This window comes from Tupaia chinensis, unplaced genomic scaffold (assembly GCF_000334495.1).
Source record: "Tupaia chinensis unplaced genomic scaffold, TupChi_1.0 Scaffold000066_1, whole genome shotgun sequence".
NCBI lineage: Eukaryota > Metazoa > Chordata > Mammalia > Scandentia > Tupaiidae > Tupaia > Tupaia belangeri.
The window spans coordinates 10256974-10270113 of NW_006159525.1; the positions used below are offsets into that span (position 1 = coordinate 10256974).

Below are 13140 nucleotides of genomic sequence, written 5' to 3' on the forward strand. Positions count from 1 at the left end.
ATTCTTTTTTTTGGGGGGGGAGATTTTTTTTGCTATGGGGCGCATGCGCTGACCAGACAGACAGAGAGAGACATAGAGACAGAAAGCAAGAAATCACCCCCAGGGGGGATGGTCACGCCACAATCCCTTCTCCTCCATTCTCCTCTCGGGATCTTGGGCACGCACGCACACGCGCCCGGCATGAGTTTTAAGCCACCGGGTCTGGGACGCGAACCGCGGTCGACTACGTGGGAGTCCAGCGACATAGCCATTACGCTAACTGCTGGTTCTCTCAGAACAATTCTTTATAGTGATTAATGACGTTAGGGGAGGGAGCCTGATGTGATACAAAGAGCTTGACTTTGGAGTTAGATTCAAGCTCTTCTGGTTTTAGATCTGTGACCATGTTCAGAGAGGTTTTCCTTAGATTTCTGCCACAGGGTACGTGTGCACATGAGTGAGCGAGAGACAGACAGACGAGGGAAAGTAAGAAATCAGCCCCCAGGGTATGGCCACACTGCAATCCCTTAACCTTCATTCTCTTCTTAGGATTCTGGGCACCCAAGCATGTTCCCAGCGTGTCTTTCAAGCCACCAGTCCAGGACTCGAACCATGGAGTTGGTCATGTGAGAAGTCTTTGTTGTCGTCTCCCTTTGCATGGTAAGTAGGTTTCTCATTCACTCTCCCACTGAGAGAGCAGTCTTGGGGTGCTGACTTCACTCAGGCGTCTTGTTAGAGTTATGCCTCCCTAAGAGAATTTGATTCAAGGTAGAAAATGTAATCTCTCACCACTTGCACAACCATGAAAGGAGAAAGCTCTAGGTCTCTGGTATTTGGTAAAAATCATCAGGACAAAAAGCAACTTTGGCACATATCTCCCAGAAATCCTGCTTGTTTGAATTTTAGCTTTTGTGGAATCCTTTCCATCCTGATCAGCAACAAAGATGCCAATTATGTCCTCATTTTTATGTTTTTACTTAGAAGGCCATATTATCTATATCCTGTCAGACTTAAAATGTTTAAACTAATATAAACACATCACTAGGACATGACCAAAAGTGAGAAATCTTCCATGGGCAAAGAAAAATCTTGCCAACTTGCCCACAGATACCTGAGTACAGCCATGCAGAGTACAGTGACATTTCGGTCGATGGCAGGCTGCATACGATTATTATGGGCTGCACAACACAGCCCAGGTGTGTAGTGGGCTACACCACTGAGGTGCCGCCTGACACATTTCTCAGAATGTATCACCATCTATTAAGCAACACATGACTGATCAGAGAATACTTCCTCCTAATATTTTTCCAGAGAGATGAGAGAGAAAACAATAAACATTAAATCTACCTATATCTAAGAAATTTCCCTCGACTGCGTGTCCCAAAATCAACTGCCTTGGTAAAAATACACTGAAGATGAGTGAAGAATATTGCACGTAACTGAATTCTAGTTTCTGAATCAAAATGGGAAAAAATAAGTTTTAAGAACTAGGGGGCTGGGCAATGGCACAGTGGTAAAAGATGACGCTCTGAAAGGCAAACCCACATTGGAGGGTTCTGGGTTCACTCCTCGAGACCTCCCAGGTGCACACATGCTCAGCATCTGGAGCTGGCTGAGACACCAAGAGTGGTGTCAAGGCCCTTTTGGGGATGCTCTCTCTCTGTCCTCTCTTGCTCTCTTTGACTCGTGGAATAAATAAATAAACAAACTTGAAAAAAAGAAAGGTTGGGAGAACTAAAGGCACCTAGGACTTGGTTTCATTGGTGGGTTCAATTCTCATTAGATTTAGTATATTAACGAGTAAATACTACAATGAGAAAAGTATACACAACTCAAAATATTTTAATCCTGAACCACGTTAGAGATACTACAAGTTAGAGAAACCACCTACAGTGAACCAGTGCCCGCCACCAGGGTGGGCCTAAAGGAAAGCACAGCAGGAGCGTGCTCCCTGCCGCCAGTACCTGCATTGCTTGCTCCTGACACAGGGACACTCACACAAGGTAGGAGGGGGAAGAATTCAGCTCACTGCACACAACAGGATGAAATAAAATCTTTCGGTGGACAAATAATGCTTTGGTTGACAGTTTATTAAATACACTACATTTGTACCTTATTCTGTGGTTTTAAATCATTCACACGTGGACTTAGTAAAAACATACTTTATAGAAAACCATCTGCAAAACTAAAATGAAAATAAGAACGCACATATTGCACACACGTTAGACAAACCGCTGAAATGTTAGGAATTGTTTTAATTTAATCAGTACAGGTGCAGTACAGCAAAGGAGGTCACAAAATATTAGGTGGTTTGATTTTCTCGAATCTGGCACCAGACCATGACTTCAAAAGTGTTAATGTGAAATGAGGATCCAAAAATGTCTCTTAACAAAACTGTTAAATGATAGAGCTTAAGAATAAGGACAAATTATCGTTTTCCTTTTACAGATACTTTTCTAAATCCATTCTCTATGCACACTCCCTCCCATTCAGAGAAATTACCTGTGTAAGCTGATGAGGCAAAACTCAATTCCTTTAAAAAAAAAAAACAAAAAAAACAAAAAAAACACTAGAGCCTATTTACAAAACATGCAAAGGGCGAATTTTGTGTAGGTATTACTGCAGAACTGGTTAAAAGTGAGTAGGGCTGAGTGACAGAGTATACCTCTCCTGACTTTGTGAAGAAATACAGTTGCAGGGCATGGACTATAAAACGGCATACAATGCAAAGACAGAAACGAAGAGGTTTGCAAATCCTTTATACTTCCAGCTGTGGAGACAAGTTTGAGAGCTGAGGTTACCTCTAGCGACGGAACCAAAGCCAGCTGTTGAGCAGCCAGAATGCCACGGTAATTGAGTACATGACCATTTCTCTTTTAGCACGTTCTTTGTTCTCCTCCTCCAGAAGTTGCAGCCGCCTGTTCAGTTTGATTATCTAAGTGAAAAACACACACACAATAGAAGCTTTAGCATATAGCAATCAGATGCTTTAAAATAATTAAAAAGAGTTATCACAAACATGGAAAGAAAGCTTCTTTCGGAGCAAAATAAACACAACTGCATTAAGAAAGACATTGCTAATGACAGCGTCGATTAATTTAAATGGCTTTCTCCCTTTCCCTTTTTCAAATTTCTGAATTATAAAGTGGGCATTTCCTTCCTTCCCCATCAGACGATGTGTGAGGGAAACACGGTACACATACTGCCGTTCTGGTAGAAAGGACTACGTACACTCAGGCTGGCTGCACGTGGCTCACACACAGTACGGGAACCTCGTCCCTTCCCAAGCCTCTCTCTGAGCTTCTTGCCACTCTGCGTTAGTTGCCATCTCTAACCGGGCATAATTCTTGTCTTTGTCTACAACTCGGAGTTACTGGAAGGGTCCCCTATTGCAACCTGTTATGTGCTCTGTGTAATGTCACCCAGACTCTTTCGGTGTAAAAGACTTTGGGCTGCTAGAAACACTACTGGCTGAGAGCACTGCCCTGAGGTGTTGATCCTTACTGTCAACAGTCCCGGGGCAGCACAATTGTCCTGCCTAAGTTCATGCTTCCTTACTGATCTTTACTTAAATATTTTCATCCAATTTTCCTCTACATCAATTTAGCACAGACACAAGGAGAACAGCAAATATGATTTCTACATCTGTGTGTATGGCTGTGTGATTCTAGAAATTATGGGAGTAGCTATTAAAACCACGCATATTGGGACCAGCAGTTAGTGTAATGGCTATGTCGATGAACTCCCATGTAGTCGACCTCGGTTCAAGTCCTGGACCTGGTGGCTTAAACTCACGACGGGCGCGTGTGCATGCATGCCCAAGATCCTGATAGGAGAATGGAGGGGAGGGACTGCGGCATGGCCATCCCTCCAGGGGGGTGATTCCTCGCTTTCTCTCTCCCTGTCTCGCACATGTACCCTAGTAAAAAAATCTCTTAAAAACAAACAAAAACAGGTGTATAGATACACTGTGCAAACTGAAAGCAGTGGTTTCCAAGGTGAAGTTACTGAATACAGAAAGAAAGGTCCCCAAAGAGATTGTTCCACATTTCAAAAGCCAAGCAAGCAATCTAAGGTTATCCTGACTCTGAAACATGAGGACTCTTTATTATTGGCCAGAATTCACAACCATCCATTTTGTTACTACGGTCTCACACTGATCAAAACATGTAAGCAGTAGTTTAATATCTCTCTGATTAGGCTGGCCCCTTAGCCTGGTCATTAAGGAAGCTGGATCCCATATGACAGGCCATGTGGATCAAATCCCAGCCCCAGCAGCTTGGAAAACATGCAGGCACATGTGCATGTGTGCCCCAAATCCTGAAAGGATGGAGAAATGCAAGGAAAAGGACTGGCACGAGCCTGCCCACTTTCTCTCTGCTTCTCTGTCTCTCTCTGGCATGCAAACACACCCTCTGGCAATTGAAAAATAACGTATCTTTAACCAAAAAGGGAAAATCAATTATGGCCCACTAAAATAATTTAACAGATAAAATACTTCAATTCATGGTTTCTATAGGAGAGAAAACAGTAACATCTTGGGAATTATCCCTTTAAAATATTATGTAACTAGGATTATACCTTACGTGTATTGTATGAAATACCTGTCGTCTTAATGAAGCCGCATCTACAACAGTCATGTCATCTGACGTTCCTTCCATTGTTGTGTCTATATTTGAAATGCCATACCTAGCAAATTACAAAGAAATTATTAAAACAGAAGTGAAAATAACTGACGAATCATGTAATGCACTGAATAATGCTCAAAGCAGTATTCAAGACTAGTACTTAACAATGTGAGTTACTAAAATACCTTCCCATGTGAACTGGTACTAAGAAAACAAACACTTAGGATGACAACTATCCACAGTACTGGGGAAGTGTACTGGGACTTCGGAATGAGATGCAACCCTGACTAATGGTAAGGAAGCAGCAATCTCCACGGCGCGGGGACACTAGTGTTAGAAAAGGATCCCCGGCGAAGCTGTCACGTGGAGCAGAACTACACACAATCCTCACACCTGCTCATGCCCACATGCACTTTCACAGGCATAGTTTCTGGCAAGGAAAGCAAAATAGAGTAACTAAAAGAAAAAGGCCAATCTTCCCTTTTTCTCTTCTCTTCTTCTCTGGCCATGTCTACTCTTCACTTATTTCCCACTACTAACTCTTGTGTTCTTCTGCAGAAGTGATTACAGTCAATAAAACCTCCTGAATACATACTGCTCCTACATTTAGATTCAGAACTTCCTTGCTAATAAATAATAAAGATGCTATGTATAAAATAATCATATTGAAAAAATTCATTAAGACAAAATCCAGAGAAAGCACATTAAAAAGTACTTTTTATTCAAAGGTACTTACTTCTTAAATGACTGAGATTTTTAAAGTGACAATAACCTTCTGAAAGACAAATAGACCAAAATGCCACCCCTCCTCCCTTTGTCTGGATCTCTACATTTTAAAATTTAGTATGAAACCAGTAGATGGTGTAATAGTCATGACAATGGGAGCCCACCTGGCCAACCATGGTTTGAGTCCTGAACCCAGGCCTTGAAACACATCAGACATGCGTGCGTATATGCCCAAAATCCTGAGAGGAGAATGGAGAAGAGATTGCAGCCTGGTAATCCCCCCGGGGGGTGACTTCTTGCTTTCTGTCTCTCTGTGTCTCCAGCAAGTACATGTGCCCTACAGCAAAAATCTCTTAAAAATATTTTATTTTAATCAAATACTTTTTTGGAGCTATCATTTTTATATAATTCACCTCAGCTGTGTATTTTATATCTTATATAATAATTTCAGTAAATGGCATGGTAAATTTTCTGAATGAGTAGAGTATAAGTCAATTGAATGAAAAGTTACTCTTCTGTAATCCACAGAGAGCAGGTGCATGGATCATCTGTTCTTACACTCCCCATGAGATCCCAGTACCACACAAAGGGATATGAAGTGTAGTTTTATCTTTCATCCAGACATGTTAAAGATTAAGTCAATTCAGAAGATCCTTTTTGTAAATATTGCTGAAAATAATCTAAAAATACTTTTATAAATGTGAAAAACAAAGCTTAAATAATAGATTAATACATATTAACTCCGGACAAGCCACAACAATCTCTAAACGTTTCTTTTATGGTTAAATTAACATGCTTTCTCATTAATTGCTACTTTTTTTTTTCCTCCATGAGGACAGAATAAATAGCCTAGCATATTAAGGGTAACTGTATCAGGACAGAAGTAAATTTCTAATTTAGTAGATGCTGGGACTAAATTTACAAACATTGGATTTAATTATTCTTGAGAACATTAAGACAAAATTATTAAATGGTTAGTGGGAAAAATAAGAATCGAAGAATACTCTTTTCTTTTTAATTTGCCAAAGGGCATGTGCGAGTGCTTGCCAGAGAGAGTCACAAAGAGAGGAGAAGTGAGAAAGCTCGCCCAGGAGGAATGGTCACGCCACACCACAACCCCTCTCCTCCATTTCCCCCTTTCTTTGGGGTTTTGGGGATGCACGGACAAACACCAGCTGTTTTTTAAGCCACCGTGTCTGGGATTTGAGTCCTGTAGTCCTTGAACCCTGTGGGATTCAGTCACCTGAATGACCATGCCACTGGTTAGCCCAAAGATACTTTTTTTTCTATACTTTATCCTCAAAATAAAACTTGTATTTCTCTGAGCTCAGACAGATGAATAATTGGGGGAAAATTAAATATAAGCAACTGCCTCAAAGGTAAAGAGATCCAGAGTGAGCACAGAGAAAGGAGAACGAGTGAAAGGGACTGCTTACATTTAAACCCTTAATTAAGTACACCTGCAGACATGTGCAAAGAGAATCAGCAGCAGCAAAGAAATCTCAGGATATGGCAAATGACTTCACCTATATAATTCAATTTGGAAGGGAAAAAACACTGCTTTACAATGTGTATTAATCTAAAACCCGCATTTGTCTGAACTAAAGAGCCTGTAAGAAATGTTAAGTCAAAACACTGGCTGAAAATCCTTTATTAAAAAAAAACTTTTTGTAAGCGAGATTTTTGCTATAGGGTGCGTGCGCTCACCAGACAGAAAGACAGAGGGACAGAACACAAGAAATCACCCCACCCCTCACCAGGGGGCCGGGGGAATGGCTGCGCCGCAATCCCTTCTCCTCCATTCTCCTCTCAGGATCTTGGGCACGCATGCACACGCGCCCAGTGTGAGTTTTAAGTCACCGGGTCTAAGACTTGAACCGCGGTCGACTACGTGGGAGTCCAGTGATGTAACCATTACGCCATCTGCTGGTCCCCGAAAATACTTTCTCAGAAAGATAAAGCGATCATAAACATAGAGAAAAATAAAAGGAAAAATTACCATGGAAGGAAGTAAGATTATAAAAAGAAACAAGTAAGCAAAGGGATAAGAAGGGGGCCTAAGGACACATTTTAATTCCTCCAATATGAATTCAAATGATGAAAACTGATTATTTTTCATTTTCTCTTGCTTAAAAGAATAAGCCAACTACCTCTTATAATATAAATAAAGGTACCAGTTTCAAATCTACTGCTAAAGATTGCTGCTTAAAATAAACAAAACTGGCTCTCCAAAACAATTGCAATATGAATATCTGTGCATATCAATCAGCTTTGCTTCCATTTTTCCAGAAGGAGAGAAAACTAAATGGAGTTTTGGCACATGAGAAGCCTTTTTTTTTTTTTTTTTTTTTTTTTTTGTGTGTTTTTTTTTTTTTTTTTTGAGAGGTTTTTGCTATAGGGCGCGTGCACTCGCCAGAAATATAGAGAGAGGCAGAAAGTGAGAAATCACTCCTTGGGGTGGGGGGATGGCCATGTCACAATCCCTTCTCCTCCATTCTCCTCTCAGAATCTTGGGCATGCATGCACACGTGCCCGGCATGAGTTGAAGCCACCGGGTCCAGGACTCGAACCGCAGTCGACCACATGGGAGTCCAGTGACACAGCCACTACACCAACTGCTGGTCCCATGAGAAGCTTTAATAAGAATTTGTACTTGCCATTCTATCTGCTGCAGCGCATGACAAGAGAAAGTAATTACTCAGGTTAAGTATGTCTCAAAAATGTGAAAACGGCAAAACTAAGAGAGAAAGGCTTAAAGCAACAGATAAAAATGTTTAAAATTAAATTCCCTCCCTAAATATTCAACTTGCAGACTGTTTGGATGTCAATGCTAATTTCCCTCAATTTAAGAGGCTGCCTTTCAGACAGGTATATCCGCACATAAAAAACGACATTATAATAATCAACACCTAAAAATGAAATGCTAGACAGAACAACTAAAATGACGTATGCGAAACATGATTTAAGGTGATTTTTTAAATGTGTTTTAGCATAATCTCCTATAAGCAATTCAGACTATCTTTAAGTAAAATAGGTCAGATGTTCACATCATAGTGTAACTATTAAACATATTTTCTCACGCTGGAACCCAAATGATGAAGCTCAGTGTTCTTGGAGAGAAGCAGGGTGTATTCATCGAGGAAAGCTGTAGAAGTTCAAGCTATAACAAAAAGGCACGACACGCATCGGTCTGGCAAAACACAAATCCCATCCACTATTTATCCTGGTAGTTAGGAAATCTCAAAATTTACCTGACGTTGTCATGATGAGGATTAGAAGTGGCGGCCGCAGACCCACCACGCAACACAGGTCTAAGGCAGGTTTTTGCGGGAGAAGGCACAAGACAGAATCAGGAAACAGAGAAGTAATAAAATAAAAGCAAAAACAAGACAAATGTCAAACAGGATTATATTGTATGTCTTAATACAATATAATATCTCTCAAATACTTTAAAAATCTTTGTCTCATATGTCCTCCATTGTATTATTTTCATAAATTTTGTATTTCACAACTGGTTAAAGAAACAAAGGGAATCTATCGGTGACAAAACAGCAGCAACCGACATATAAAACAATTCTTTTTGGTGCTTATACTTTAACTTATGAAACTCAAGACAGAGGACAAGTATAACTTGTCCTTAAAAATATAATTCCTAGTTGAAAAACAAAAACAAATCACTAGCAACTTTAAAAGCATGTCAGGAACCGGTTAGTAGCACCTGCATGGTCATGGTTGCTCATCTGCTATCAGTAGCTCTATTTTTTTTTCTTTTTTTTGGAGAGATTTTTGCTATAGGGCACGTGTGCTCACCAGACAGAGAGAGACATTAGAGACAGAAAGCGAGAAATCACCCCCCAGGGGGGATGGTCATGCCGCAATCCCTTCTCCTCCATTCTCCTCTCGGGATCTTGGGCACGCACGCACACGTACCCGGCGTGAGTTTTAAGCCACCGGGTCCGGGACGCGAACCGTGGTCGACTACGTGGGAGTCCAGCGACATAGCCATTACGCTAACTGTTGGTTCCCTGTAGCTCTATTTTAAAACTATTAATTTCACGAAAGTTTTGCTTCCCATAATTTCCTCCCTCCCATGCCAATAATTCCAATTGGTGCCTGATGTCTTAAAGTATCTCTGTCTCATTCAAACCATGGGCCCTCCAGAACAAAACTGAGCCTCAGTTCTGGAGCTGAGGTCAGGGGAAAAGCTACAGTGCATTACAGAAGTGCAAACAGGACAGCCTGATCCTGAGACAACCAAAGTGACATACAGGGCGCTGGCGTGAAGACAGGGCACACTGGAAAACTATGCGGGGCTTTTCACTCGGTCTCAGTAAGTACTTTGGTTCTAGCGGACAATTAGTTCTCTACCTAGATAAACAGTTACCTTTCTAATATGTTTTATTTTTCAAATTCAGGAAATGAGAACAACTGGTAAAGTCCCCCCAAAATAATCAGCAGTATTTATTAACCAGAGAAAAGATACTGGAATAGGATCCATAGAAGAGTTCTGAGACTTATAAATCCCATTTTCAATGTCTCATTTTCTAGGAACAGCGGAATTAGGAAAATTATTATTTAACTATCATTTTAAACTGATTGGGTCTTGCCTAAATTTAAGTACCAAGGCAATAAATTAGAGCAAACATTTAGTACCAAATGCACTAATTTTTTTTTTTGTAAGTTGACAAGCTTGTGGAACTTTGACTATACAAATACTATACTATACAAATCACTATTTTCTGATAATTCAATTTATATATGTTAATTTTAATGTTTTGATTCTACACGTCCTACAGGTGCTGCTAGAGCATAAAGAAATTCCTAGGGCCTAGGAGATAAAGGATTCAGAAACTTTCTGTGGGGACTTTTTCTTATTGGCTAAAGAATATTGAGACAGGTTTTAAACTCACCTTTCCTCCTATTTATTCCCTGGTATTAGGAAACTGTGACTTAGCTAAAATAGCAAATTACACTAACATGAGAATGGTACACTAAAAGAAGCCCCTGCTGCTTCTCTTTAAAATGCAAAGTAACACGTTCAAATGGATCTGCCATATTCAACATCCACCACAGAGATTTCCCTTCTATAATGCAGAGCCAGAAAACAATACAGTTACCTTTCACAACGTATTTCATTTTGTCTTCTCACACTGGCAATTGACACATAATAATATAAAAGTAAATTAGACAGGTATTTGGCAAAGTTAGAAACTTCATTTAAGTACCACTTTCTACCATAAGCATGATTTAATACATAAATCTTTTCAGCAGTATGTGTTGTAATTAGAGTGGCAAAAGAGAGAGAAATGCCAGGCTACTAAATTCCAGCGTTAGCTTGTTATAGTGGCATTTCTGAGTAAATACATGACTTAAGAGAATAAGTGTTCACTATAAAATTTAAACTGCCACAGTTACTAATAGTCTGAGGACTTAGAATGAAATATGTAGTTCTAACAGATACAGGAATAAGTAGGCATTTCCTGAGCAGCAAAGGACTAAGTTACAATAGCGTTCTAAATCCTGCTGCCACTGAGCAGAGAATGTTCTCAGTGCTTGTCCTAGGTGTTTTGATAAAGTGTCGATCCATGTTTTCCAAATGGACAGTACTAGCTGTGTAAATAAATTTTCCTAATGTGCACATAAAATTTAAACTGGTTTTCTTGTTGAATTTGGTTTAGACCACTTAAATTCTCATAAGATGAAAAGAAAATATATTATGGTACATGATCTTTGTGAGTAACCCTTAATATAAAAACTAAAAGAAATTCTTATGTTGAGATATTATTTTTTCATAATAAATATGGCAGAAAGCTTTTTTGTTTTCCTTTCTGCCAAACAGTTCTAGATTAAAAGAGCTAAACCTAAAGGAATAGCGCAAGACCACAGATAGGGCAATTCATTAGCATAACAGCCAAGAGTAAGAAAATAGAAAGGAAAAAATGATGTACAGAGCAAGGAACATAAAAGCACTTACAACTTAAAAGCAGTATTATTTTATAATCATGCAAGGAGAACATTATCCAAATTTCACATTCTTACTTCTTAGATCTGAAAAGCCATACTAGATATTATCAGAGATAAAGACTGATTTGGCCTTTAAAATTCTGATCCAACTCTACTCAACACTTAGATGACAAGAGATCTGAATGTGAGTTTAAAAAACCCTTTAACGAATGAAAGGTTCGATAAAACTGATGAGACTCTAACTTTCCACGTTTCAAGGTAAATACCCAGGAGCAAAGTTATTAACGTAACTCCTTATGAACTGAATCTTATATAAGTAAGAAAATTATTTCCCAGAAAATGAATTTTAAAGGTGTCAATTCATTACACTGTAAAAAATAAAAATTTTAGTTAGAATTCAAAATGATTTTTTTATAATAAAATACAAAGTTTAACATAAGTGACATTTCTAATTTTGTACATTTGAAATTGAGGCAATTTTTTTTTTCTGTATGGAGAGAAGAAAATCCGTGTTTTTACAAGTTCCATATAACAACATGAACTGTGCACATGTCGGTGGGGGTGGGGCAAATAATTTTAATGTACCAGGACTCTGACATCAGCTACTATGTAGTCTCTGTGGGATTCACAAATTTCTTCTGCATTCAGATATTTTCACTGTAACAACATTTGATATGGTATACTCAGACTGAATCATCTGATTTCTTCTAAAGATCTACTACGATTAAAAGTTAAAGAGAGTATCTGAAGAAATAAATCTGTTTTAAAGGAGGAAAAAACCAGGATTTTATAAATATTAGTTCTCAACTGCCAAGTATTATATTCAATCTTTTGAAGGTTTTCCTACCCTACTACATAAAGAATTTGAGGCCATTATCCCTCTATTTCAAGCAAAAGTGGGGAGGGAGAAGATTCATCCTGAGAATCCAGAAAGCTATTATCATCCCCTTCCCACCTTGTTTCAACAGATAAGGAAAATGCGGCCCAGAGGTTGTGCGATTTGTTCAAAGGCCATCATGTACTTTTTGGTAAAGTGGATCAAGGCTGAATCCATGCTTTTTCTTTTGAACACAACTTCTAAACATTCCAAGTCTTTAAAGGCTCAAAGAGCTTAAAAGAGACTCTAAATCCTTGGGGAAAAACAATCTACATCTTTTCATACATACACACACTCAAATACATATGGATAAACACACACCTGTATATATAATTCCTTCTATTTCCCCAATGTCATGAGCTTTCTCTATAAAGCTCTTTTTAAGCCCTTGGGCCCAGAGTAACCCTTGGAAGGCCCAGAAAGGCCATGGATTCAACAACAGTAAGCAGTATGGATGGTAAGTGGTATGAACAAGTGCTTCTGATGTCTGGTGTGATATCCAGGCTCTGTGTGTGAGGAGTCAAAGGCACTAACATAAAATGGTTTGTTCAGAGCAAGCCAGAAAACATTATCAGTTCCCAAGGTAAGAAATAAGGTTTACTGAAAAGGTCAGCTTAATTTTTGGGAAAATTTTCAAAACAGTCTAAGTGAAACGATAATAAAAATGCAAAACCAGGGACCAGCAGGTGGTGTGATACTTAAGGTGCTGGACGCTCCCACATGGCTGACCACAGTTTGAGTCCCGGCCAGGCCTGGCAGCTCTGTGTGTGTCTCTCTCTGGTCAAATTAAAATAAAAATGAATAAAATGAAATAATTCTTTAAAAAAATGCAAAATCTCTCAGAAACCACTAGATTAATATTTAGAGTTGAAATGAAACTGACTATATCTTTCCCCATACTATGTCAAAAAGGCTCCCTGAATTTCATCTTTGTAAACAGTATCTAGTAGTTAAGAAAGGAGGAAA

The 13140-nt window shown here is 39.2% G+C and overlaps 1 protein-coding gene across 12 annotated transcripts in view; it reads right to left on the reverse strand.

The window, feature by feature from the left end:
• Positions 1–2214: 2214 nt before the first annotated feature.
• The window catches only part of MFF (mitochondrial fission factor), a 29237-nt gene continuing 18311 nt past the window's right edge, over positions 2215–13140 (reverse strand). For 6 of the 12 annotated variants that reach the window (XM_006141949.2, XM_006141953.2, XM_006141948.2 and 3 more), the window contains 4 exons: positions 10451–10483; positions 8585–8644; positions 4584–4668; positions 2215–2914 (listed from right to left, as the gene is read on the reverse strand). In XM_006141949.2, the coding sequence (XP_006142011.1) occupies positions 2783–2914; positions 4584–4668; positions 8585–8644; positions 10451–10483 (310 nt within the window). In that variant the 3' untranslated portion in view covers positions 2215–2782. The remainder of the gene's footprint in view (positions 2915–4583; positions 4669–8584; positions 8645–10450; positions 10484–13140) is intronic. The other 6 variants (XM_006141954.2, XM_006141950.2, XM_006141952.2 and 3 more) reach the window with 2 other exon arrangements.